The sequence below is a fragment of the Ostrea edulis genome, chromosome 4, assembly GCF_947568905.1.
Source record: "Ostrea edulis chromosome 4, xbOstEdul1.1, whole genome shotgun sequence".
Lineage (NCBI taxonomy): Eukaryota > Metazoa > Mollusca > Bivalvia > Ostreida > Ostreidae > Ostrea > Ostrea edulis.
In genome coordinates, this window is record NC_079167.1 from 83,010,657 (window position 1) to 83,037,473 (window position 26,817).

The 26,817-nt window shown below is 35.7% G+C and overlaps 3 protein-coding genes across 3 annotated transcripts in view; 2 read left to right on the plus strand and 1 right to left on the minus strand.

The window, feature by feature from the left end:
* Positions 1 to 2,628, plus strand: part of LOC125671498 (laminin subunit alpha-like) — a 76,394-nt gene extending 73,766 nt beyond the window's left edge. Inside the window, exons 71-73 of the mRNA XM_056163980.1 lie at positions 1 to 13; positions 601 to 723; positions 1,100 to 2,628. The exon at positions 1 to 13 is cut by the window's left edge and continues 87 nt beyond it. Of these exons, the coding sequence (XP_056019955.1) occupies positions 1 to 13; positions 601 to 723; positions 1,100 to 1,254 (291 nt within the window). The 3' untranslated portion in view covers positions 1,255 to 2,628. The remainder of the gene's footprint in view (positions 14 to 600; positions 724 to 1,099) is intronic.
* Positions 2,629 to 2,798: 170 nt separating this feature from the next.
* On the minus strand, positions 2,799 to 7,053 carry LOC125671525 (cilia- and flagella-associated protein 95-like). The gene is made up of 5 exons (XM_048907300.2): positions 6,881 to 7,053; positions 5,893 to 5,998; positions 5,643 to 5,767; positions 3,251 to 3,383; positions 2,799 to 3,065 (listed from the first exon to the last, which is right to left on the minus strand). Exons 1-5 carry the CDS (start codon positions 6,973 to 6,975, stop codon positions 2,877 to 2,879), a joined length of 648 nt encoding a protein of 215 aa, XP_048763257.1. The 5' UTR covers positions 6,976 to 7,053; the 3' UTR covers positions 2,799 to 2,876.
* Positions 7,014 to 15,405, plus strand: LOC125671528 (uncharacterized). The gene is made up of 2 exons (XM_048907302.2): positions 7,014 to 7,126; positions 14,413 to 15,405. The coding sequence occupies exon 2, from the start codon at positions 14,427 to 14,429 to the stop codon at positions 14,967 to 14,969; it is 543 nt and encodes a 180-aa protein (XP_048763259.2). The 5' UTR covers positions 7,014 to 7,126; positions 14,413 to 14,426; the 3' UTR covers positions 14,970 to 15,405.
* Positions 15,406 to 26,817: the final 11,412 nt, after the last annotated feature.

Sequence of the window (26,817 nt, forward strand, 5' to 3'; positions counted from 1 at the left end):
CATACCATTAGTGGTGAGAATTACCAGCTCTTTGTTAAGTGTAGGAATAACTAAATTACCAGTTCTTTGTTAAGTGTAGGAATAACTAAATTACCTGCTCTTTGTTAAGTGTAGGAATAACTAAATTACCAGCTCTTTGTTAAGTGTAGGAATAACTAAATTACCAGTTCTTTGTTAAGTGTGGAATAACTAAATTACCAGCTCTTTGTTAAGTGTAGGAATAACTAAATTACCAGTTCTTTGTTAAGTGTAGGAATAACTAAATTACCAGCTCTTTGTTAAGTGTGGAATAACTAAATTACCACCTCTTTGTTAAGTGTAGGAACAACTAAATTACCAGTTCTTTGCTAAGTGTAGGAATAACTAAATTACCAGCTCTTTGTTAAGTGTGGAATAACTAAATTACCACCTCTTTGTTAAGTGTAGGAATAACTAAATTACCAGTTCTTTGTTAAGTGTGGAATAACTAAATTACCAGTTCTTTGTTAAGTGTAGGAATAACTAATTGTAACCCCTGAAGTTATTTTAAACTGTTAAATGTATGTGTATGTTTTGTATTGTCCAATGTTAAAAGTGGGGGTGATTTTTTTCTGTTTCCAGTGAACAAAGCCAAGAATCTTCTGTTGTTGACGGTGGATGGAATGAACGCCCCTGCGGGTACTGGAGCTAAAGGATCCTCAGAAATTAACTCCAATGACCCCATGTACATCGGTGGAGTTCCAGGTACATGTCTATTATTCAGTCTGTGCTGACATGTTGAAGTCAGAGTTTGACTTTATTTTGGTGTAAATCTGTACAGTCTTGGTTCCATGTTTAGCAGTGGTTTGGTGTCAGATTCAGTGAGATGTATCTGATCCAGTGAGTTGTATGTGATCAGTCATTGAAAGTTTTACAAAGGATAAGTTTGATGTCTAGTGAAAGGTGATGAAATTTTGGAAGGAATTTGAGATAAAATTTGTGATAATTAGGGCACGTACAACTTGTGATTTAACCAGATTATGGTGAAGATTTGCAGCAACTTCCTAAAAATGTTGTATACAAAAGTACCATGAGATTAAATATAAAGTTTATTTTAAAAATCCTGTTAATTTATTTTCAGATTTCAACCGCCGTGGTATATTGGTGAACAGAAACTTTGCAGGATGTATTAGTAACTTTGAGATCAGACGTGGCAAAAGCGACTACAAGTCTCAGTATCTGTCGTCAGGGGACATCACTGGGGATGTGACACTCAACAAATGTCCACTGAACTGAACTCAAACAGTTCCTATTTATGTGCAATAACTCAAACAACATCAGTATTCTTAAAATATGCTTTATAGACAGGGTACCATTTACTGAGATTAAAAACAATTACAAATGTATTTCAAAATAATTGTGTTCACTGGGGGAAAAAATCAGTTTTGGATACAAGTGAAAATATTGATTATACTTTTAACTAATTCATACACATGACTTTGTTCTAATTTGATATACATGTACATTGTACTTGAAATATCAATTTTATTATGCTATGGAAATCCTCATAAAATAAAAGTACCATAATGTTTTTTTTTGTAGCAAATGATTTTTCAAGATGTTTTACAGAACAAGAGATCTGAGAGTACCTTTTTGTTTATTTAAATTCATGTTTAATACTGTACCATTTTTGGGTTTTTCTGATGATTTTTTTTTTTTAATTTTATATCCTCATTTTAGAAATATGTGTACTTTTTAATCTTTTTTTTTTTTTTAGAGAATTTCTGAGAAAGTTTTATGCACTTTGTTAAAAGATTATTGATGAGACGATGAACTTTCTTTATTCTGTGTGGTGAACACACGCCATCTCTTTTTGAAATATTTCTGAACATACACCATCTCTTTTTGAAATATCTCTGAACACACCCCATCTCTTTTAGAAATATCTCCCCATTTTTCTACTTCATTTTTCTCATGCATCTTTCGAGAAATTATTTGACTAAAAATATCACATTTGGTTTTAAAATTCATGAGTTTGGCTTTTGATATCATATTTTGGCTATACATACATTCTTGTTGCTGAAATTCTTTAAGAGACTGTCTATGGAAAAAAACAGGCAATGGGTGGCACATCAAATTCTGGTATTAGCTTATTTTCTTCATTTTGAATGATATACTCTATACTATAGACTGTTTAACGTGACATTTGACTTCTATACTATAGACTAATTGACGTGACATTTGACTTCTATACTATAGACTAATTGACGTGACATTTGACATCTATACTATAGACTATTTGACGTGACATTTGACATCTACACTATAGACTGTTTGACGTGGTATGCGACACTTTTACTATAGACTGTTTGACGTGACATTTGACACCTACACTGTATACTATAGACTGTTTGACGTGGTATGTGTCACCTATGCTGTAGGCAGTGCCTGTTAACTAATGGACAGCCTCCTTACAATAACGTGTTACTACCTCTTTGATTTAGAAGCTAGTAATTGAGATATTTCCAGAAGCAATGCTGTGTTCATTGTTTAGGCCATACAATCTGTTTTCATGTTTTTGTACATTTAGATCTCGATATTTGCCAGGAGCTTATGTTGTTATTGTGTACAGTGTTTATTTGTACAAAAATATTAAAAACAGGAAACAAAGATTGGAGTTTTTTTTAATATTTCTTTAAAAGGGTGAAAATTTTAAAAATCAACCCAGCTTATAAGAGCAGTGCAGACTTTTGTGGCATTCATTTGAAGGTTCTTATCTTTTCACAAGATGCTGCAGAGTACTTGTGAATGAAGTCTCACAGATCATTCAAAAACTGAGGTGATTAATCATTGGAACTTTATTGTTGCTACAGATTGTTTATGTACAGTGCTATTTACACAGAGTTCTGTCCCATGCCTCACGAGATTTGTGGAGGGATGGGGTTGGTGGTTTTGAGGACCTGACGTTTATAATGGGTGTTGGTGTACACGCCGCTCTCATCCTGCCAAGTGTTACGCCCAGGGCGGCGATAATCAGCAGTGTCTGTAAACTGGGAGTTGCACTTCCTGTACGCAGCTGAAAGATCAGGGAAATCAGCTGGCTTTTCCTGAAATGAAGGGAATTACAAGTTTATTAGAGTACATGGTCTTCATAACAGAATACTTCTGCTTAAAGTTTACATTGCATTATATACATGTTAAGTTTTAATCATTTTATAGTTGGAATATTAATTGGGCACATTGTATGAATCTTATGGGGGTGTAAATGATTTCTTGAGCTGAGTTCACTCACGGGAACTGGTGTGTATTCCGGATCTGGTGGCTGATAATCTGCTTTATTAGTGGTTTCTAAGTGCATTTTATTGTACTCTGGATTGTGTCGTGGTAAAACCGAACCAAATCCCCGTTGAGGGGTGCCTAAGTCTCTGAAACATAAGAATAAGTTGGATAATTAGTGAAAGAAAAACTGGTTCCCTTTCACAAATTGCTGTAAACCAACTTTTTTTCGCGAGAGAAATTTTTGCTAGAATAGCAAGAACCTAATCATTGCGAATATTTCTCACCGTGAACCAGTTCTTTAATATCTTGTATTTAAGATAATCTTGCTTACGAAAATTAGTCACTGTGAACCAGTTCATCTGGTAAATCGTGAAATCAAGTCATCGCGAATAAAAATTTGGTTTACAGTATATCAGAGAAGCAGATTTTCATTAAATTCAAAGCATTTATGGGTGTACTTGATGATTGTTTTAATATCATAATATGAAGAGGCAATATGTCACAGCAAATGATTGCATTCCCAGTCATTTTGCGGTTCTTAAAAAATTGTTGAAAGTGATAATGAAAAGATACGAACTAAATAGAGGGTATCCATGTTGGTTTTCAAGAAAAATATATCTTAGAAATTTCAGATTTACTAAAATACAACATAAAAAGAAATTTAAAGGTCTTCAATAGGATTCAAACCCATCCTAAAAAGCCTAGACTGTCAGTTATTACTGATCTCTTGTTGGATTCTAGATTGTCATTACCGATCTCTTGTTGGATTTCTAGGTTATCATTACCAATCTCTTGTTGGATTCTAGATTGTCATTATGGATCTCTTGTTGGATTTCTAGATTGTCATTACGGGTCTCATGTTGGATTTCTAGATTGTCATTATCAATCTCTTGTTGGATTCTAGATTGTCATTACGGGTCTCTTGTTGGATTTCTAGATTGTCATTACCGATCTTTTGTTGGATTTCTAGATTGTCATTACGGGTCTCATGTTGGATTTCTAGATTGTCATTACGGGTCTCATGTTGGATTTCTAGATTGTCATTACCGATCTCTTGTTGGATTTCTAGATTGTCATTACGGGTCTCATGTTGGATTTCTAGTCTGTCATTATAAATCTCTTGTTAGATTTCTAGACTGTCATCATCAATCTCTTGTTGGATTTCTATACTCTTGTTGGATTCTAGATTGTCATTATCAATCTCTTGTTGGATTTCTAGACTATCAATCTCTTGTTGGATTTCTAGACTCTTGTTGGATTTCTAGACTCATTACCAATCTCATGTTGGATTTCTAAATTGTCTGTCATTACCAATTTCTTGTTGGTAAAACTAACGCTATAAAACATAAATACAGAGCAGATACTAGTTATATCAGTACTAATGTATGGATGTAAAACATGGAAGATGTATTATGGGGATGAAAAGATGATTGATGCATTCTCTAATAACAGCTGTAGGAGAATTCTCAAAATCAGATGGCAGGAAAATTGCTATTTGATTTCCTATATGACATTTTCACCACCAAATTAAAATATACACTACACTATGATTTACAGATTTCATCGTTATTTTCATATTGTAGCAACATACATGTACATGGATCTAGGAGGGGGTGTCTGGACACCACCCCCTGGAATTTGAATAGTTTTCATAGATTTAGTAGTAAATTACCAAAAATCATAGACTGGAACCCCCTTCCCCTCTAAAAAAAAATCTGGATCCATGCATGAGCAATATTATAATCTCAGTAAGTGTTACAACTTTATTTTGTTGTGAGGTGTAGTGATGATCACTGTGAGAGAAATGTGAGGACAACTAATAAAATTGTTGCTCATTTATTACTTGGTGAAAAGGCCAAAGATTGTAAACCAGTAATACCCAAACGAAATATGCATGTCCCCTTGTTTATGATGAATTTCGATGTAAACTGCTGATAAATTTCATTGACAAATTATACTAAATTGGTGCTGACCAAATAAAATTTTTCAAGTCCTGGATCTGTACATGTAATATGTGTGTGTACCTCACAACTGAATGAGTGTTTTATACATAGAAAACAATGAAAATGTCTAAATTCAGAATTTTGATCTAACAGTGGAATTTAGAGGTTCCTAGAGTCTTGGGCAACCCTCAGTTTGCTTGATTTCTTAATATCCCCCTCCAAGTTCCAAGGCAATACACTCTGATAGCTAGAAGTAAGTGTTGTGATTAATGTTTAATGTTAAACTGAGATGCAGTGTTGGTCTGGTGTTTATTCGTTCAATTTTTTATTCTGCTTTGCCAGTTTGGGAATCTTCCCCTGTCAGAGTCTGTTGTCCCAATTTTGAAATCTTGATGAAGCATAACCTGAGCTCAAAACCCAAAAGAACTCAAAACTTTTTAGTTCTGATACATTATAGTTTACCTGTCAATGTGGGAATGTTCCACGGTGTTCATAGTCATCATTGGTTTCCTTGGAATCTGTTCTTCGAAATCCTTCTTCAGATTGGTTTGTTCCGCATGATCTTGGTACGTTGTTTTGTTGAGAGACTAAGAAAGATATATGTACACATATCCCATTTTTTTTCTTCGTGTGAAAAATAAACAACAGACATCATAAATGTACATATTTGTCTTGTAGACTGATTTAAAAAAAACAACACCATCATATTCACCCCATCTGTAATATTTCCTATCCTTTCATACGTGGCCGTACATAAGTTGCGCTCATTCCCTTTGCTAATATCATAATCTTTGGGCTCTGCCTCTCTTGCTTGATGCCTGTGAAATATCAGTAATAAAATGCATAAATGTCTTTTAGGAAAAATATTGTCTAAAATGTTATACATACAATGTGGCCATTTGAATGGGATAGTACAGATTACTTTTCAAGAGTTAAGAATGAGATTCAGGAATCGTAGTTTTGTAATTTTCTGCTATGAATGAGATTCAGGAATCATAGTTTTGTAATTTTCTGCTATGAATGAGATTCAGGAATCGTAGTTTTGTAATTTTCTGCTATGAATGAGATTCAGGAATCAGTTTTGTAATTTTCTGCTATGAATGAGATTCAGGAATCATAGTTTTGTAATTTTCTGCTATGAATGAGATTCAGGAATCATAGTTTTGTGATTTTCTGCTATGAATGAGATTCAGGAATCATAGTTTTGTAATTTTCTGCTACAGTTCAACATCAATCCTTTTGAGAAACAAATAAAAACCATCATGGACAGTAGAAAGAAATTATAATTCCTTATTGGAATTGCATGTATACGGTTCTATAGAACTGTAGTACCTGTGGGGGAAAATTGAGGGAAAAAACATCTACCCAATTTTTATCATTATTATTTATTATCCCCCCCCCCCCCCCCCCCCCCCCCCCCCCCCCCCCCCCCCCCCCCCGAGAGAAAGAGAGAGAGCTATACAGTTCTGCAGAAAAGTTATACTGATAAAGAGTGAAATTAACTCATATCTTACACTCTACTAAAAAAAAAAAAACACCAGTGTCACATTAGTTATTTAACGACTTGATTTTTCATCCGTGGAATGGCCATACAAGATTTAACGTAAATGTTGAGAAAATTCGGATTGTTGACACTGGGCAGAAAAAAGAATGACTTGACAAAACACTCGAGTACTTGCAGTGATAAAAACAATACATACCAATTTGAGTTTAATGTGGCTCTTCCATAGTTCATATGATTCGACCTCAAGAAGAGGGAGCCCTTTCTTTCAATGTAGTCTGGTATACCTGCCATTTTCTTGTATTTACATTAACAGCGGAAGTTGATACGGCATTGCCTGGTTACGATTAGTCTAAAATCAGGAAGTTGCTGCAGATCTGTTGGAATGTGAAACTAGAGAAATCCAATGTGATAGATGCTGGGTGTATAGATGAGTGACTAATGGGTAAGTATTCTATAGAGATTAAATAAAATACAATCTTAGAAAATCTGAAAAAGGTATGTTGCGTTTAGGGTGAGAATATTCCGGGAATCGGCTAATCAGCCTAATGTTTTGTCTAACTAACGTAAATTGATACTTTATACGATGGGTTTCTTTCTTGTTTAGTGAGGACTTCCTCACAATGTCTACTGTTTAGTGAGGACTTCCTCACAATGTGTACTGTTTAGTGAGGACTTCCTCACAATGTGTACTGTTTAGTAAGGACTTCCTCACAATGTGTACTTTTTAGTGAGGACTTCCTCACAATGTGTACTGTTTAGTGAGGACTTCCTCACAATGTCTACTGTTTAGTGAGGACTTCCTCAGAATGTGTACTGTTTAGTGAGGACTTCCTCACAATGTCCACTGTTTAGTGAGGACTTCCTCATAATGTCCACTGTTTAGTGAGGACTTCCTCACAATGTGCACTGTTTAGTGAGGACTTCCTCACAATGTCCACTGTTTAGTGAGGACTTCCTCACAATGTGCACTGTTTAGTGAGGACTTCCTCACAATGTGTACTGTTTAGTGAGGACTTCCTCACAATGTCTACTGTTTAGTGAGGACTTCCTCACAATGTGCACTGTTTAGTGAGGACTTCCTCACAATATGTACTGTTTAGTGAGGACTTCCTCACAATGTGTACTGTTTAGTGAGGACTTCCTCACAATGTGTACTGTTTAGTGAGGACTTCCTCACAATGTCTACTGTTTAGTGAGGACTTCCTCACAATGTGTACTGTTTAGTGAGGACTTCCTCACAATGTCCACTGTTTAGTGAGGACTTCCTCATAATGTGTACTGTTTAGTGAGGACTTCCTCACAATGTCTACTGTTTAGTGAGGACTTCCTCACAATGTGTACTGTTTAGTGAGGACTTCCTCACAATGTGCACTGTTTAGTGAGGACTTCCTCACAATGTGTACTGTTTAGTGAGGACTTCCTCGTAATGTCCACTGTTTAGTGAGGACTTCCTCACAATGTCTACTGTTTAGTGAGGACTTCCTCACAATGTCCACTGTTTAGTGAGGACTTCCTCACAATGTGTACTGTTTAGTGAGGACTTCCTCACAATGTCTACTGTTTAGTGAGGACTACCTCACAATGTGTACTGTTTAGTGAGGACTTCCTCACAATGTCCACTGTTTAGTGAGGACTTCCTCATAATGTCTACTGTTTAGTGAGGACTTCCTCACAATGTGCACTGTTTAGTGAGGACTTCCTCACAATGTGTACTGTTTAGTGAGGACTTCCTCACAATGTGTACTGTTTAGTGAGGACTTCCTCACAATGTCCACTGTTTAGTGAGGACTTCCTCACAATGTCTACTGTTTAGCGAGGACTTCCTCACAATGTCCACTGTTTAGTGAGGACTTCCTCACAATGTCTACTGTTTAGTGAGGACTTCCTCACAATGTGCACTGTTTAGTGAGGACTTCCTCACAATGTGTACTGTTTAGTGAGGACTTCCTCGTAATGTCCACTGTTTAGTGAGGACTTCCTCACAATGTCTACTGTTTAGTGAGGACTTCCTCACAATGTGCACTGTTTAGTGAGGACTTCCTCACAATGTGTAGTGTTTAGTGAGGACTTCCTCACAATGTGTACTGTTTAGTGAGGACTTCCTCACAATGTGCACTGTTTAGTGAGGACTTCCTCACAATGTCTACTGTTTAGCGAGGACTTCCTCACAATGTCCACTGTTTAGTGAGGACTTCCTCACAATGTCTACTGTTTAGTGAGGACTTCCTCACAATGTGCACTGTTTAGTGAGGACTTCCTCACAATGTGTACTGTTTAGTGAGGACTTCCTCGTAATGTCCACTGTTTAGTGAGGACTTCCTCACAATGTCTACTGTTTAGTGAGGACTTCCTCACAATGTGCACTGTTTAGTGAGGACTTCCTCACAATGTGTACTGTTTAGTGAGGACTTCCTCACAATGTCCACTGTTTAGTGAGGACTTCCTCACAATGTGCACTGTTTAGTGAGGACTTCCTCACAATGTCCACTGTTTAGTGAGGACTTCCTCACAATGTCCACTGTTTAGTGAGGACTTCCTCACAATGTCTACTGTTTAGTGAGGACTTCCTCACAATGTATAGAAGAGAATACACATACGACTGTATGTTATTGTAAAGACAAAAAATTACTATGTTAGGTATAGCTATAGGGACACCTATAAAAGTCTATGTGATACTCTCGAATTGTGATAAAATGGTTTAGAGAGAGAATATAAGGAAGGACATGCCCCCACCCCCACCCCCCACCCCCCCCCCCCACACACATGTACACCACTTATCCCCACAGAGGTTCGGTTGTCAGATATTGAAGTTTCGTATATTTGTTCCCGAATAATAAATTGAAGTTTTGCATTATTTGTAACCATTTTTGAATAATAAATTATATAAATAAAATTCACCACAAAAATCCGCTTTATTTCGTCGTTTTAGAAAAAAGGTGTATCATGTGTACATTAAAAAAACGTACATGATACACCTTTTTTAAAATGACGAAAAAAAGCGGATTTTGGTGGTGGATTTTATTTATATAATTTATTATTCTGACACAAATCATGCAAAACTTCAATTTATTATTCGGAAACAAGTAATACAAAACTTCAATATCTGACATCCGAGTCCCTGTGCTTGTCCCCACAAATAAAATATCTTGTATCTTAATCTTTCACATTCTTGGGTCACGTTTATGAAGACGTAAGCAGCCTTCGCTTTACAAGTGTAGCGGACAACTGCCTCGCTAGTTAAGCTACGGCGAGTGTGATCAGCACTTGGCTGGGTGATCGCTACACGTTACACAAGTTTTACAGCCTGCCCCCCCCCTCTCTCTCTCTCTCTCTCTCTCTCTCTCTCTCTCCAACGATTGTTGACCGGAACCGATTGTTCATTTTAAAAAGCTACCATTTGGCATTAATTAAAGTTGATCCCTAATAAAGACAAACCTACTGCAGCCTACGGATCCCCTGATGATAATGGTATTTGTCTTCCTTTGGTCTGGTACTAATCTCGGTTGAGATTCGGCTCGGCTGAATATTTGGACTGACGCCTTCACCGAATCTCGGAGCAGTCCTTCATAATTCATGTCTGGAAATTTACTTTCAGCTTCGACCGGTTCTAGCAACTAATGTGCACTTATTTGACACTGCTGTTCGCTTCAAATAAGTGATTTGACTATCAAAGTAACTCTCTATCACTATTAATTTTGTATTGCCTTACTGTCTAGGTATAAAAATCCCAAATGAAAATAGGCACTAAATTTTTCGTTCAAATGATTGATTGATTGTTTCTTGCTTAACGTCTCACTCGAGAATTTTTCACTCATATGGAGAGGTCCCGGTGAAGGGCTTCAAATTCAGGCTTATGCTCGGCGCTTACGGCCACTGAGCAGTGAGGGTTATTTAGCGTGCCCAGGGCCGTAACTGCCGATGAGGCAGACGAGGCAACTGCCTCGTCTGATTTTTTGGCAAAAAAGAAAATAAAATTATATAAATGTTATATTATAGGATATATGTTTAAAATGAAGACAAGCACCTTTGTCTTTGACACCATATTACGATTCTTTACATAGTACAAATGAAACACAAACATGATAAATTGGGATTTAAAAAGTGTCATTTTCAGTCGTAAAGTCAATCGGCGGCCCCCAATCCCCTGCCTCCCCTGATTTAGAACCCTACTTACGGCCCTGGTGCCACACCTACTGTGACACGGGACATCCGTTTTTAATGTCATCTCCGTGGACCCGTGACATTCACACCTTATGCCGAGCGTTTGGCGATGGAACTATCACTACCTGTTAAATAACGACTTAGGTCTGTCGCGGCTGGAATTCGAACCCCGGCCTTCCGCATGCGGGGCAAACGCTCTAACCTCTCGACCACCGCAGCGGTTGAAATGAAGAATTCCATGGCACAATATTTTATCTCCTGAAATTGAAGAGTTCCTATAGTCTGCTTTATCTAGTTACTGATACATTATACCTCTACATACCTACTTGCATTTCGCTAATTTAAAAAACAAACTATAGGAACTCTTCAATTTTGGGAGATAAAATATTGCGCCATAGAAGTCTTCATTTGAACGAAAAAATAAGTGGTGGTTTATTTTATGGAATTTACATAGTTAGACGGTAAGTAATACAGCATTAATAGTGATACAGGTTTGGTTTTATAGTCAACTAACTGATTTGAAGCGAACAGCAGTGTCACCTAAGTGCACATTAATTGCTAGAACCGGTCGAAGCTGAAAGTAAATTTCCAGACATGAATTATGAAGGACTGCTCCGAGATTCGGCGAAGGCGTCAGTCCAAATGTTCAGTCGAGCCAAATCTCAACCGAGATTAGTCTGGTACCTCTTTAAAACCAGCCAGGTGATCGTAGTAAATTTTTATGATAAGAATTATATAGATTGAAAACCAAAACTTCATTTTCTTGACACTAAAACAACCCTTACTATTCATTGTATCGTGCACTATTGAGACCTCAGTCCATCTCACAATCAGTAGTAAATGTCAGGAGGTAGACAGTACGGGGCTGGGCGTGGTCAGGAAAAATCGAGAGTAGTCAACTTGATGAAAACAAGTCTTTTAAGAGAACTAGAAAAGAAATATTCAAACTATAACAGAAGTCTTAAGAACCAGCAAACTAAAACACACGTCTAAAGAACTAGAACAGAAATCACCCCCAACTTCTCCATCGTCAACTTCCCATATTTATGTAGCAATATTCCATTATCACCTGCATATGGTGTTTATATCTCTCAACTGATTCGATACGCAAGAGCTTGTTCTACGTATGATCAGTTTTTAAATCGAGGTAGGCTACTGACAAACAAGTTGGTGTTATAGGAGTTTCAACAATCTCGTTTAAAGTCAGCATTTCACAAATTCTAATTTGCCAAAACAACCTGTCATTGGGTCAAATGCTGTCTGACGTGTTTCATACCATTGTTAGTCCGTTCCTAGCACACTGATTCTGACTACGGATTATTCCATTTACTAAACTTCTTATCTTACGCAAGAAATTCTGACTTAAAAATTTCGTACGTTTTAATTTAAGATACGATGCTTCTGTTTTACTAACGTGTTCTTAAGTTTCCATCGTAAACTTAACTTGCGAAATATCCGCAACTTACGATCTGACGCTGCGCAATCGCATTTGTTACTTTCGCTTTCAGTATTTCATAGTACATGTAAATTCAATATGGGTTTACAGCAGTTGATGGGGTCCTCATTGGAGATTTAACAATTTTAAAGCAAATAAAGTTCAAAATAAATAATTACTAAAATCTAAGAATTTTTTGTACAAAAATATATTTGTTTTTTATGATTGCATACGAAATATCAATCGTATTCATATTTTAGTCAGTATAGATTTAAGAAAATTGTAAAGAAATTACTTTGTGATAAATACACTGAAACCTGGTACAATAATCGAAATTTATTAATTGATGGGAAACTGTGCACTTATTTTAAACTTAAGGAGCACTTTGGTTTTGAGAACTATCTTAATAAAATTAAAAATTTTGATATTAGAAGATCTATTTGTAAGTTACGGATATCAGCTCATAAATTAATGATTGAAGTTGGTAGATATTCTGGTATTACTAGGAATGAACGAATATGTAACAAATGCAACTCCGGTTCATTAGGTGATGAGATTCATTTTTTTGATTAAATGTGAAAAGTTTGCTGATGAAAGAAAATCTTTTTGTGGTGCTATAGAAAAAACAGTTAAAAATGTTACCAAACTCAATGATGAACAAAAATTCATTTACATACTATGTTCTGAAGAGCCTTCCATTCTAAATATAACTGGAAAATTTATTTTGAACAATATATGCCACTGTATTTGTATATAACTATGTGTTATGTAATCAAGATATAGGGCTCACACGGCGGGTTTGACTGGTCGACAGGAGATGGTTACTCTTCCTAGACACCTGATCCCACCTCTGGTATATCCAGGGGTCCGTATTTGCCCAAATCTCTATTTTGTATTCCTTGTGAGTGTTGAGATTAATCACTGTTCGTTATCTTCACCGTTTCATCTTAAAACTAAAACACTAGTGTAACTTGAAAAGAAATACAAGCTGTAACTGACGGTAAATAAATTGAAAAATAAAAGAACAAATATTTAACATATTTGTGATTAAATACATACAACTTAACAGAATCAGAGTGAATGTGAAGCAATAAACCCGTCAAATCAGCAGAAAATGTTGATTCCTGAACCATTGTCATCCTGTCAGTAATTCCTGAATCATTGTCATCCTGTCAGTATTTCCTGAATCATTGTCATCCTGTCAGTAATTACTGAATCATTGTCATCCTGTCAGTAATTACTGAATCATTGTCATCCTGTCAGTAATTCCTGAACCATTGTCATCCCGTCAGTATTTCCTGAATCATTGTCATCCTGTCAGTAATTTCTGAACCATTGCCATCCTGTCAGTAATTCCTGAATCATTGTCATCCCGTCAGTAATTCCTGAATCATTGTCATCCTGTCAGTAATTCCTGAATCATTGTCATCCTGTCAGTAATTTCTATTCGTAATCTCCGATGTGCATTGACCTCGGTCACCAGTTCGGAAAAAAAGCGAAAGAGAGGCTCTGGGCACGTGTCAGATTTGTAAACAATTTAACATGCCAATTCCATAGAAAATTCACCATCAAAATTTCGGTTTTGAGTTGCATATTTGTATATGACGTCGGTCTCAGCAACATGATTATGTTCGGCAATCATCGTTCCCATGTCCGTGTATAAGACGCAATGGCGGTTTATACGAAACGCTCATTGTAGGTATACATGCTCTCAAACAATATTCCCTTGTTTATTTTGTTGAATTTTTCTTCAGATCTTGGGGATTATATCAGTTATACCGATAGGAGTTAATTGATGCATAATTGAATAGTTGAAAAAATACCACCAGTTACAGCTTGTATTGCTTTAAAGCTATAGAACGCAAGTCTTAAAAAAAAGAAATCTTAAGATTAGAACACAATTTGTGTACAGACACAAACCTCTTTTTCCGTTGTTTCTACAAACTTGTCGTAGAATTTTATTCCTTCTATTTAGGGGGGGGGGGGGGGGGGGGGGTAATAGAACGTGTTGCTTTCTCTCTCTCATAAATAAACGATTATTTTAACCGTAACGTGAAGTTGAAAGATCAGTGTTTCTATTGAAGTAAAATTTGTGATGAAACCTAATATGTTTATATTTCTGTTTGTTATAGATTATGTTTAAAAGATGGGAAATCAGCAGGCTATTCTAAGTGATCTTGATGTACAGGAGTTGAAAGAGACTACACCTTTTTCTGAAGGTGACCTTAAAAAACTGGAGCAACGTTATCACCAACTGGACAAGTCACCAGAAGCCACGGACGGAATTCCGTACGCCAAAATGATTCTAATTCCGGAGTTAAGAGGGAATGAGTTATGTCCGCACGTCGTGGCGGCAAATTTAGACGGACGTTCCGGATGTGTGTACGCCAAACAGTTCGTGCAGATATTCGGGATCTTGAGCCCAAAAGCAAAACCCGGAGAAAAGAAAGAATTTCTGTTTGAGGTTTTCAACATATATGGAGCGAACGCTTTAACGCATGACGAGATCTACCGGATGTTTAAGACGCTCTTTGACGGAGTAATCAGTGATGATCACATTTTGGCGTTGACTTACCGCGCTCTGAATCACAAATCACTGAAGAAGAAAGGGGAGATAACTAAGGATGAGTTTATTCAGCTGATTCCAGATCATGAGATTGTAAACCGAATGTCTGTTGAATTATTATAGTTCACAGCAAGATATTTGCTATGTGGGAAATAATACCCAACTTAAGTTCATTTGCCTCTCCGGCGATATCGGAGAAATATCTATGGCGATGACGCCTCATCGTAAAGAATAATGGACTGAGGGAGAAGAATTGGCCAGCATTTTTTGAATTAGAAATGTATCGATCCTGAATGTTTCGGAGACAGGGCCGAAGAGACGGTGCAATTGTACTAACGATGGGATTCCGAGACACAATCGGCAGTCGTCACGTTCTCGGAAATCTTCGCATTCATTTCACTGGAACTATCTACGCTAATTTTAAGCTTACACTTTACTTTTTAAAAAATATATCTGCTCAAATTAATATGGAATATAGATAATGATGATACGAAGCCTAATATTGGTTGATATGTACAATCTAATGTTAAAATGAAATCCAATTTTGATATGGAATTTATTCAGTGTGCACAGTGTATATATAATATAAATTTCAATTCAATGTGATACAAATGCAGTCCTAGGAATACATACAGCTACTCAGAATGGGCCGTGTATTTTGTATCGAGTCAATGAACCTCCCTGAATATGTGATGTACAATCTATACTGTATAATGTACAATCTGTACTGTATAATATACAATCTATACTGTATGGTGTATAATCTATACTGTATGATGTACAATCTATACTGTATAATATACAATCTATACTGTATGGTGTATAATCTATACTGTATGATGTACAATCTATACTGTATGGTGTACAATCTATAATGTACAATCTGTACTGTATAATGTACAATCTATACTGTATGATGTACAATCTATACTGTATGATGTACAATCTATACTGTATGGTGCACAATATATACTGTATGGTGTACAATCTATACTGTATGGTGTACAATCTATACTGTATAATGTACAATCTGTACTGTATAATGTACAATCTATACTGTATAATGTACAATCTATTCTGTATGATGTACAATCTGTACTGTATGATGTACAATCTATACTGTATGGTGTACAATCTATACTGTATGGTGTACAATCTATACTGTATGGTGTACAATCTATACTGTATAATGTACAATCTGTTCTGTATAATGTACAATCTATACTGTATGATGTACAATCTATACTGTATGATGTACAATCTATACTGTATGATGTACAATCTATACTGTATAATGTATAATCTATACTGTATGATGTACAATCTATACTGTATGATGTACAATCTGTACTGTATGATGTACAATCTATACTGTATGATGTACAATCTATACTGTATGGTGTACAATCTATACTGTATAATGTACAATCTATACTGTATAATGTACAATCTATACTGTATGGTGTACAATCTATACTGTATGATGTACAATCTATACTGTATGATGTACAATCTATACTGTATGATCTACAATCGACTTCATATAACACGTTTTAAATGTTACATGATGTACATGTTCATAGGTTTTGATAAAGTGTACAATATATCGTGTGTACAATACCTTATGATGTACAATACCTATATAATACACAATACCTGTATCATATACAATACCTGTATGATGTACATTACCTGTATGAAGTACAATACATACGTGATAAATAACAGGGGTGCAGGAGTCCGGAAATTTGTAATGTATGTCTCCCTTTTTCCAGAGATGCTTTAAATTAAAAAAAAGAATTGGAATGTTGTAGTTATCAAAAAGTTTAAAATGATCATTGTTGACGGGCGAGGACGGACGCAATAGGTCACCTGAGTTTACTATAAAAAATCTCAAACTTGAGATTGAGTTTTCTTATATTGGGGCAGTCAAATTTTTAGTAAAATCTTAGACTCAAGTCAAAGTTTCGATTTAAGTTAGGTTTCTCCCCCCCCCCTCCCCCCCTTCTCCAGAACCAATGAACCAATTTCAGTCAAACTTGGTACACATCATCCATGATTGGAAGGGATTCAAGTTTGTTTAAATGAAGATCCATGTCCTTTTCAAAGGGGAGATAATCACAAAAATGCAAAACTAGGGTGGGGTCATTTTAAAATCTCAAGAACCACTGAGCCAGAAAAGTTCAAATTTACATGAAAGCTTCCTGATATAGAGCAGATTCAAGTTTGTTCAAACCATGGCCCCCAGGGGTAGGGTGGGACTACAATAGGGGATCAAAGTTTTGCATGTGAATATATAGGGATAATCTTTAAAAATATTCTTCTCAAGAACCAATGGGCCAGAAAAGTTCAAAGTTATATGAAAACTTCCTGCCATTTTGCAGATTTAAGTTTGTTCAAATCATATCCCCCAGGGATAGGGTGGGGCCACAATAGGGGATCAAAGTTATAAAATCTCCTTCTCAAAGACCACTGAGCCAGAAAAGTTCCAATTCACATCAAAGCTCCCTGACATGAATTAGATCCAAGTATGTGCAGTTCATGGTCCCCAGGGGTAGGATGTGGCCACAATGGAGGATCAAAGTGTTATATGCTGATATATGGGATTTAAAAAAAAATATTCTTGAATTATTTAATTAAGCTAGGGCTTTCATATTTAGTATATATGTTTGTTGAAGGAGAAAAAAAGACTTCTCATGTGATGCGATGGTGTGTGATCTTGTGACCTTGACCTGGAAATTTGACCTACTTTTGAAAAAAAATTCTTAACTATTTAATATTTCCTGAAACTATTTAAGATAGATCTTGCATATCTTGTATATGTATTTCTTATGACAAGACCTTTTATTTAATATCATGATCTTTGACCCTGTGACCAAGAACTGGGAGTTTTACCTACTTTTAAGAAAACATAACCTGATAAATATATTCGGAACTATTTTAAGTGAGACTTTCATATTTTGTATATAGATTCTTTATGGCAGGACCTAGTATACAATGTTGTTTTTTTTTTTATCTTTTAACCTTGGAGTTTGCCTTAAAAACATCGACCTATTCAATATCTCCTGAACTATTTAAGGTAGGGTTTTCATATTTTGTATATGTATAGGTTCTTTATGGCAAGACCTAATTTTTATAGCTTGGCCTTGTGACCTTGACCTGGAAGTTTGATCTACTTTAATAAAAATCTTACCTATCTAATATCTCCTGAACTATTTAAGATAGAGCTTTCATATTTTGTACATAAGTTTCTTATGCAAGGTCTTCATATCAAACCATGATCAATGACCTTGTGACCTTGGTCTTATTCAGATCAGCAAGATCATATTAGTCATATTGGTGATAAGGCATCTCTGTGTACATGTAGTGCTAATTCATTTTCAGTTTAGGGTTACAATATGGGGTCAAAAATTTTCATGGGAATAATGATTGATATAAAAAAGCTTTAAAAATCACCACAGCTGAACAATGACAGGGCCAATGTAACTCAGGTGAGCGATGTGGCCCATCAGCCTCTTGTTTTATATACAAAATGTATATATATATATATATATATATATATCTGTGTGTGTGTGTGTGTGTGTGTGTGTGTGTGTGTGTGTGTGTGTGTGTGTGTTGTTTTTATTATATATACAAGAAGCTCTGGAGTAAATGGTGAAAAAATCCTGCATTCTGAACATTTTCTGGCACTTCTTTTTCACTAACAAGGTACGATTTTGTACATAAAAAGGCCCAAAAAATTTCTCTGATTTAAATGTGTCTTGATTCTTGAATCAAGCTTGATCTGTGTTTTGAATAAGTTAAATGTATTTGAATATGAATTTGCTCGACGCATGGGCTGTATGTTTTCTGAAAGGAAAACTCCCTGAATTTATGAAGTTTGTCAGTAATTTTGAAATTTTTGGCAATTTTATGCCAACTTCACGCTCCTGTCATACAACACAAAGTACTGAAAATATCTATTTCCTGGGCCAGGTGACTGTAGAAATGGTCTACATTAATATTTCTTCAACAAAACTTTTATATTCCATAGATTTTTTAAAAATTCTTAAGTGATACTTGTACCTGACGAAAATATCGTAAATATACATACTTATCAGTGGCCTTACATGTAACACTCATACTAGTGTTGATAAAGAGTGATGCAAGTATTCACATCATTTTGACTTAAAGACTCGTTAAAGCTGAATAATTCTTAGTCTTTTTGGTCCGCAAAAAATAGGGGGGGGGGTGTTCGGATCCGCTTTTGGTATACAAACTTTCTGGACAACCCTCGCATGCATGGAATCTAAATATTACAATGCATGTACGAGATTGTATGAGATATACTACCTATAATGTATGATGTATTAACTACAAATATTTGGGAAGTTACTAAATGCTATTTATGCCTATAGATATCTAAATGGGATCAGCTGAACAAACAGTAAATCGATTTTGCTCGGCATTTATTGATTTCATGGAATTCAGTACGATATTAGTATTTGCAGTGCATTGGCGGATGTTGTAGAGTACAGCATTGAGTTGTCAGACAAGGTGTATACAGAGAGCCCTTTATACGTGTAATAGATGGGGTACAGTATTGAGTTGTCAGACAAGATGTATACAGATAGCCCTTTATACGTGTAATAGATGGGGTACAGTATTGAGTTGTCAGACAAGATGTATACAGATAGCCCTTTATACGTGTAACAGATGGGGTACAGTATTGGGGTGTCAGACAAGATGTATACAGAGAACCCTTTATACGTGTAACAGATGGGGTACAGTATTGGGGTGTCAGACAAGATATTTACAGAGAACCCTTTATACGTGTAACAGATGGGGTACAGTATTGGGGTGTCAGACAAGATGTATACAGAACCCTTTATACGTGTAACAGATGGGGTACAGTATTGGGGTGTCAGACAAGATATTTACAGAGAACCCTTTATACGTGTAACAGATGGGGTACAGTATTGGGGTGTCAGACAAGATGTATACAGAACCCTTTATACGTGTAACAGATGGGGTACAGTATTGGGGTGTCAGACAAGATGTATACAGAACCCTTTATACGTGTAACAGATGGGGTACAGTATTGGGGTGTCAGACAAGATGTATACAGAACCCTTTATACGTGTAACAGATGGGGTACAGTATTGGGGTATCAGACAAGATGTATACAGAACCCTTTATACGTGTAACAGATGGGGTACAGTATTGGGGTGTCAGACAAGATGTATACAGAACCCTTTATACGTGTAACAGATGGGGTACAGTATTGGGGTGTCAGACAAGATGTATACAGAACCCTTTATACGTGTAACAGATGGGGTACAGTATTGGGGTGTCAGACAAGATGTATACAGAACCCTTTATACGTGTAACAGATGGGGTACAGTATTGGGGTGTCAGACAAGATGTATACAGAACCCTTTATACGTGTAACAGATGGGGTACAGTATTGGGGTGTCAGACAAGATGTATACAGAGAACCCTTTATACGTGTAACAGATGGGGTACAGTATTGGGGTGTCAGACAAGATGTATACAGAGAGCCCTTTATACGTGTAACAGATGGGGTACAGTATTGGGGTGTCAGACAAGATTTATACAGAGAGCCCTTTATACGTGTAACAGATGGCGTACAGTATTGGGGTGTCAGACAAGATATTTACAGATAGCGCTTTATACGTGTAACAGATGGGGTACAGTATTGGGGTGTCAGACAAGATGTATACAGAACCCTTTATACGTGTAACAGATGGGGTACAGTATTGGGGTATCAGACAAGATGTATACAGAACCCTTTATACGTGTAACAGATGGGGTACAGTATTGGGGTATCAGACAAGATGTATACAGAACCCTTTATACGTGTAACAGATGGGGTACAGTATTGGGGTGTCAGACAAGATGTATACAGAACCCTTTATACGTGTAACAGATGGGGTACAGTATTGGGGTGTCAGACAAGATGTATACAGAACCCTTTATACGTGTAACAGATGGGGTACAGTATTGGGGTGTCAGACAAGATGTATACAGAACCCTTTATACGTGTAACAGATGGGGTACAGTATTGGGGTGTCAGACAAGATGTATACAGAACCCTTTATACGTGTAACAGATGGGGTACAGTATTGGGGTGTCAGACAAGATGTATACAGAGAACCCTTTATACGTGTAACAGATGGGGTACAGTATTGGGGTGTCAGACAAGATGTATACAGAGAGCCCTTTATACGTGTAACAGATGGGGTACAGTATTGGGGTGTCAGACAAGATTTATACAGAGAGCCCTTTATACGTGTAACAGATGGCGTACAGTATTGGGGTGTCAGACAAGATATTTACAGATAGCGCTTTATACGTGTAACAGATGGGGTACAGTATTGGGGTGTCAGACAAGATGTATACAGAACCCTTTATACGTGTAACAGATGGGGTACAGTATTGGGGTATCAGACAAGATGTATACAGAACCCTTTATACGTGTAACAGATGGGGTACAGTATTGGGGTGTCAGACAAGATGTATACAGAGAGCCCTTTATACGTGTAACAGAAGTAGGGGCTATAGCTGTACCATGGTCAGTCATATATATTATATAGTTGATCAAAACAATGAAATTTGGCATACATCTACATGTTCATGTAACAGAGCAGAAAGGCAGATGTTGGTTTCATAAATGTATTCAGTAGAAAATAAAGACATTGGCCTACAATAACAGAAAAATGATATTACAAATCAAATATAAGGAAAACAAGAGACCTATGAGCCACATCGCTCACCTGAGTCACCTTGACCCATATCTAAAGATTTTCCCTATATATTCGCATGTAAAACTTTGATCCCTATTGTGGCCCCAACCTATCCTTAGGGGTCGTGATTTTTACAAACTTGAATCCGCACTATGTCAGGAAGCTTTCATAAAAATGTAAACTTCAATGGCCCAATGGTTCTTGAGAGGAAGATTTTTAAAGATTTTCTCTATATACTTGTATGTAAAACTTTGATTCCCTATTGTGGCCCCATCCGAAACCCGGGGGCCATGATTTGAAGAAACTTGAATCTGCACTATGTCAGGAAGCTTTCATGTAAAGTTCAGCTCTTCTGGTCCAGTGATTCTTGAGAAGAAGATTTTAACTATATACTAAAATATTTTTCCTATATATTTGTATGTAAAACTTTGATCCCCTATTGATGCCTCATCCTACCACTATGGGTCATGAATTGAACAAACTTCAATCTGCACTATGTCAGGAAGCTTTCATGTAAATTCATACTTATACTGAAAGACTATTATTGGATAAGAAAAATATGAAATGATCAATGGAATAAAAGAAGCAATGAAATAACAGAATAAAACTTCACTCAGCCAACTCAATACAGATGCGCAATAGAACTTTTGGTCAATCAAAATTTAAGATTGTATTCAATGAAACGATAAATGAAAAATTATGGAACGCATAAATACATATAGAAATTGATATTCATACTATCACATATAGAGAAACGCATAAATACTATAGAAATTGATATTCATACTACCACATATAGAGAAATCTCTTTTTTCCCTCTTCCCTTTCTTCATCGAGTTAAGGAGAAAGTTGTCAACAGGAGGAATTCCGTGGGGATCCGGGTTAGAATAGGTCCTCAGTACCCCCTTGCTTGTCGTAAGAGGCGACTAAATGGGGCGGTCCTTCGGATGAGACCGCAAAAACCAATGTCCCGTGTCGCAGCAGGTGTGGCACGATAAGGATCCCTCCCTGATCAATGGCTATAAGCGCCGAGCATAGGCCGAAATTTTGCAGCCCTTCACCGGAATTACTGACAGGATGACAATGGTTCAGGAATTACTGATGAGATGACAATGATTCAGGAATTACTGACAGAATGACAATGATTCAGGAATTACTGACAGGATGACAATGATTCAGGAATTACTGACAGGATGACAATGATTCAGTAATTACTGACAGGATGACAATGATTCAGTAATTACTGACAGGATGACAATGATTCAGGAAATACTGACAGGATGACAATGATTCAGGAAATACTGACAGGATGACAATGATTCAGGAATTACTGACAGGATGACAATGATTCAGGAAATACTGACAGGATGACAATGATTCAGGAATTACTGACAGGATGACAATGATTCAGGAATTACTGACAGGATGACAATGATTCAGGAAATACTGACAGGATGACAATGATTCAGGAATTACTGACAGGATGACAATGATTCAGGAATTACTGACTCGACAATTTCTGCTGATTTGACAGGTTCACTCTGATTCTATGAAGTTATATGTATTCAATCTCAAATATGTTAAATATTTGTTCTTTTATTTTTTTTATTTACCGTCAGTTACAGCGTGTATTGCTTTAGTATTGCTGAAATTCATGTAAAACTCTTGATCAACAACCCACTTGCAATTTCATGATCACGCAATATGACATCTACCAGTCATTTCATGATCACGCAATATGACATCTACCAGTCATTTCATGATCACGCAATATGACATCTACCAGTCATTTCATGATCACGCAATATGACATCTACCAGTCATTTCATGATCACGCAATATGACATCTACCAGTCATTTCATGATCACGCAATATGACATCTACCAGTCATTTCATGATCACGCAATATGACATCTACCAGTCATTTCATGATCACGCAATATGACATCTACCAGTCATTTCATGATCACGCAATATGACATCTACCAGTCATTTCGCGATTTTTACAAGTACTGACATCTACCAGTCATTTCGCGATTTTTACAAGTACTCACTTGAAATAAGGAATCAACAATAATATACCAGTAATTAATATTCGAGTTATTTCGTGAAAGATCCATCTCCTCACTAAGTTATTGTGCTATAGGGAATCCACAGTATTTATCATTAACATTTGTATCTTTCAACATCTCTGTGTTAGCACTACAGTGAGCTTACTGCAATATTAGGTTGAAACCCTTCCATTTGAAATGTAGTGATTTGATGGCATACTATAAAACCTGGCCTGGTCCCATTGGCCTGGCCTGGCCTCAAAATTGGACTGGCCCCAATTTTGGCCTCTAATTATGTTCCATTCCAAATTTTGGCCTGGTCTCAAAAGTTGGCCTGGCCTCAAATTTGGCCTCTAAAAAATTTTTTGGCCTCAACCAAAAAAATTTTTTTTTATTCAAAATTTTGATTGATTTGATTGATTTATTATTGGTTTTAGTTTTTCAAAGTCATATGACATAAATGATACGTTTCTGTTGTTTTGTAAATGTGCACTTTGAAATAATTATGAACTACCACCAATCTGATTGATTTTATTGATTATCTTTTGATCAGTGTATTGAATAAATCATTTTCTTTTCCCTTCATATTTGTATGTACTAGTACACAACAAAACCGATTGCACAACTAATGAAACAATTGGCATATTGATTTTGTTTCAGAATTATGATTAATTTCATTGATTTATTATTGGTTTTGTTTTTTCAAAATTGTTGAACATGAATGATATGTTGTGTTATTTTGTGAATGTGCACATTAAAATAATCATGAACTACCACCAATCTGATTGATTTTATTGAATATCTATTCATCAGTTTATTGATTAAATAATTTTTCCCTTCCTAACATATGTACTAGTACACACCAAAAAAGTATACGGAAGTAATGAAATGATTGGCTTATTGATCTTTCCCAATTATGATTGATTTCATTGTTTTGTTATTGGTTTTGATTTTTCAAAATTGTTGTACATAAATGATATGCTTGTGTTGTTTTGTAATATGACATTGAAAACTCTCATTTTACTAATGATCCACTTCACTTATTGATAATGAATTTAAAAAACAAATTCACACTAGTTTAATGATGAATCATCACACTTCACACACTGCAATGCAGAGTACCGCCATCACTCTCATCGATAAGAACAATGAGTTTGATATCTAGGAATAAAAATACTTCCATAAATCATACAGATTGAAACTACAACTTTTGATGAATTAAGGATGTTCATATCTGTTTAAACTATTTGAACTAAACATGTAACACTAGTACTGTAGTGGAATATCAGATCATTTACAACATTAATTTAACACAGAGTTCTACAGCACCGGTCTTGACAGGAAGTCAAGGTTGAGGTTAGTCTATGATATACGGTTTGAAATGTCACACAGCTCTACACAGAACGTTTATTTTCATTAATTATCAGAATGAAAAGATGATTTTGATGACAGTCTAAAAACATTAAGAACAAAATTGAAGCTACACTTTGTGAATTTGTAGATGCATAAACTTTTTTTTCTCCATTATAAGACAATATTATGAGCATTACATGTATCTGATATTTGCTTAGATATAACTGCTGCAGTGATTAGATAGAGGTACAAACGATTTTTTGGGTTAAATAATGCAGGCTTTGATATAAAATAAGAAGAGGGCCGGTGGACAGATTCAATGTAATAATTGTAATTAGTTCTGTTTTACTGTTGCTTTATCACAAAACCAGGAAAAAATCACAATTTTGAAAATTCAGACAGACAATTTTGTATACCTTATTTAGTTTAGGCACAATCATAAGATGAGTTACTAATTAAAATATTTCTGTTGTATCAAACACACCCCATTGCAAATGTTGGACTGCTCCATTGTTTATGTACAATGGAATTTCCAACTTCAGCAAAGTTTTCATCACCATTCTTTAATATGGTGATAGATATTCACTTTATCCTGACAGGGCAGGCCTTCAGAGCATGGGAACTTGTCACTTTTGCAATGAATATTGAAACTGAATTATGAAATCAAGAAAGAAATATTTATAATACACCATATCTGTTTTAATCAACATTGTTCATTCTACGTGAAGTATAGATAAATGAAGACTAAAATACAAATCTAAAATCCTTAGATCATTGGCTATTATCATTATCCTAGCAAACACTTCACTATGTTTATTTTGATTTTTAAAAAAAATGTCATTTATCATGCATTGGAAATTAAACAAGTAATACTAAATGCATGGTATCTGCACATTGAAAACATTAAGACCACATGCTCTGTTCTGAATGTGCGCTGCTCATTGTAATGACAACACAATTGTAACACTTTCATAAAATGTAAATTGATATCAAATTGAATTCTATTGAATACAAAATATATCAATAAATCAATCATTTCATCAGTATACTTTTTGGTGTACTAGTACATAAGTTAGGAAGGGAAAAGCAACTGATTTTGTCAATAAACTAACCAACAGATAATCAATAAAATCAATCAGATTGGTAGTATTTCATGTTTATTCTAATGTACATATATCATTTTATTTCTACAACTTTGAAAAACTAACACCAATAATAAATCAATGAAATTAATCATAATTCTGAAACAAAATCAATATGCCAATTGTTTCATTAGTTGTGCAATCGGTTTTGTTGTGTACTAGTACATACAAATATGAAGGGAAAAGAAAATGATTTATTCAATACACAGATCAAAAGATAATCAATAAAATCAATCAGATTGGTGGTAGTTCATAATTATTTCAAAGTGCATATTCACAAAACAACAGAAACGTATCATTTATGTCATATGACTTTGAAAAACTAAAACCAATAATAAATCAATCAAATCAATCAAAATTTTGAATAAAAAAATTTTTTTTTGGTTGAGGCCAAACATTTTTTCAGAGGCCAAATTTGAGGCCAGGCCAACTTTTGAGACCAGGCCAAAATTTGGAATGGAGCATAATTAGAGGCCAAAATTGGGGCCAGGCCAGGTTTTATAGTATGACGTGATTTGATATAGAACTCTGTTTCAATGATTCTGTTGATGTTTAGACAAGATAATTAATGAACAAAATAAAAGTTTCTACGCATGTGTAACGTGCCCTGGATTGACGTTGCTTTTGTTTACTGGGGGATTTGGGAGTGTTTGTAAACATTGTTACTCCTGTAAATGA

Bases quoted from the DNA above. Each gene is read 5' to 3' on its own strand.
- LOC125671528 (XM_048907302.2), top strand. From the start codon at position 14,427: ATGGGAAATCAGCAGGCTATTCTAAGTGATCTTGATGTACAGGAGTTG.
- LOC125671525 (XM_048907300.2), bottom strand. From the start codon at position 6,975: ATGGCAGGTATACCAGACTACATTGAAAGAAAGGGCTCCCTCTTCTTG. The intron at 5,768-5,892 runs GTGAATATGATG...TATCTTTCTTAG, and splicing joins TAGGAAATATTACAGATGGG to TCTCTCAACAAAACAACGTA. The intron at 3,384-5,642 runs GTAAACTATAAT...CTTATGTTTCAG, and splicing joins GAACATTCCCACATTGACAG to AGACTTAGGCACCCCTCAAC.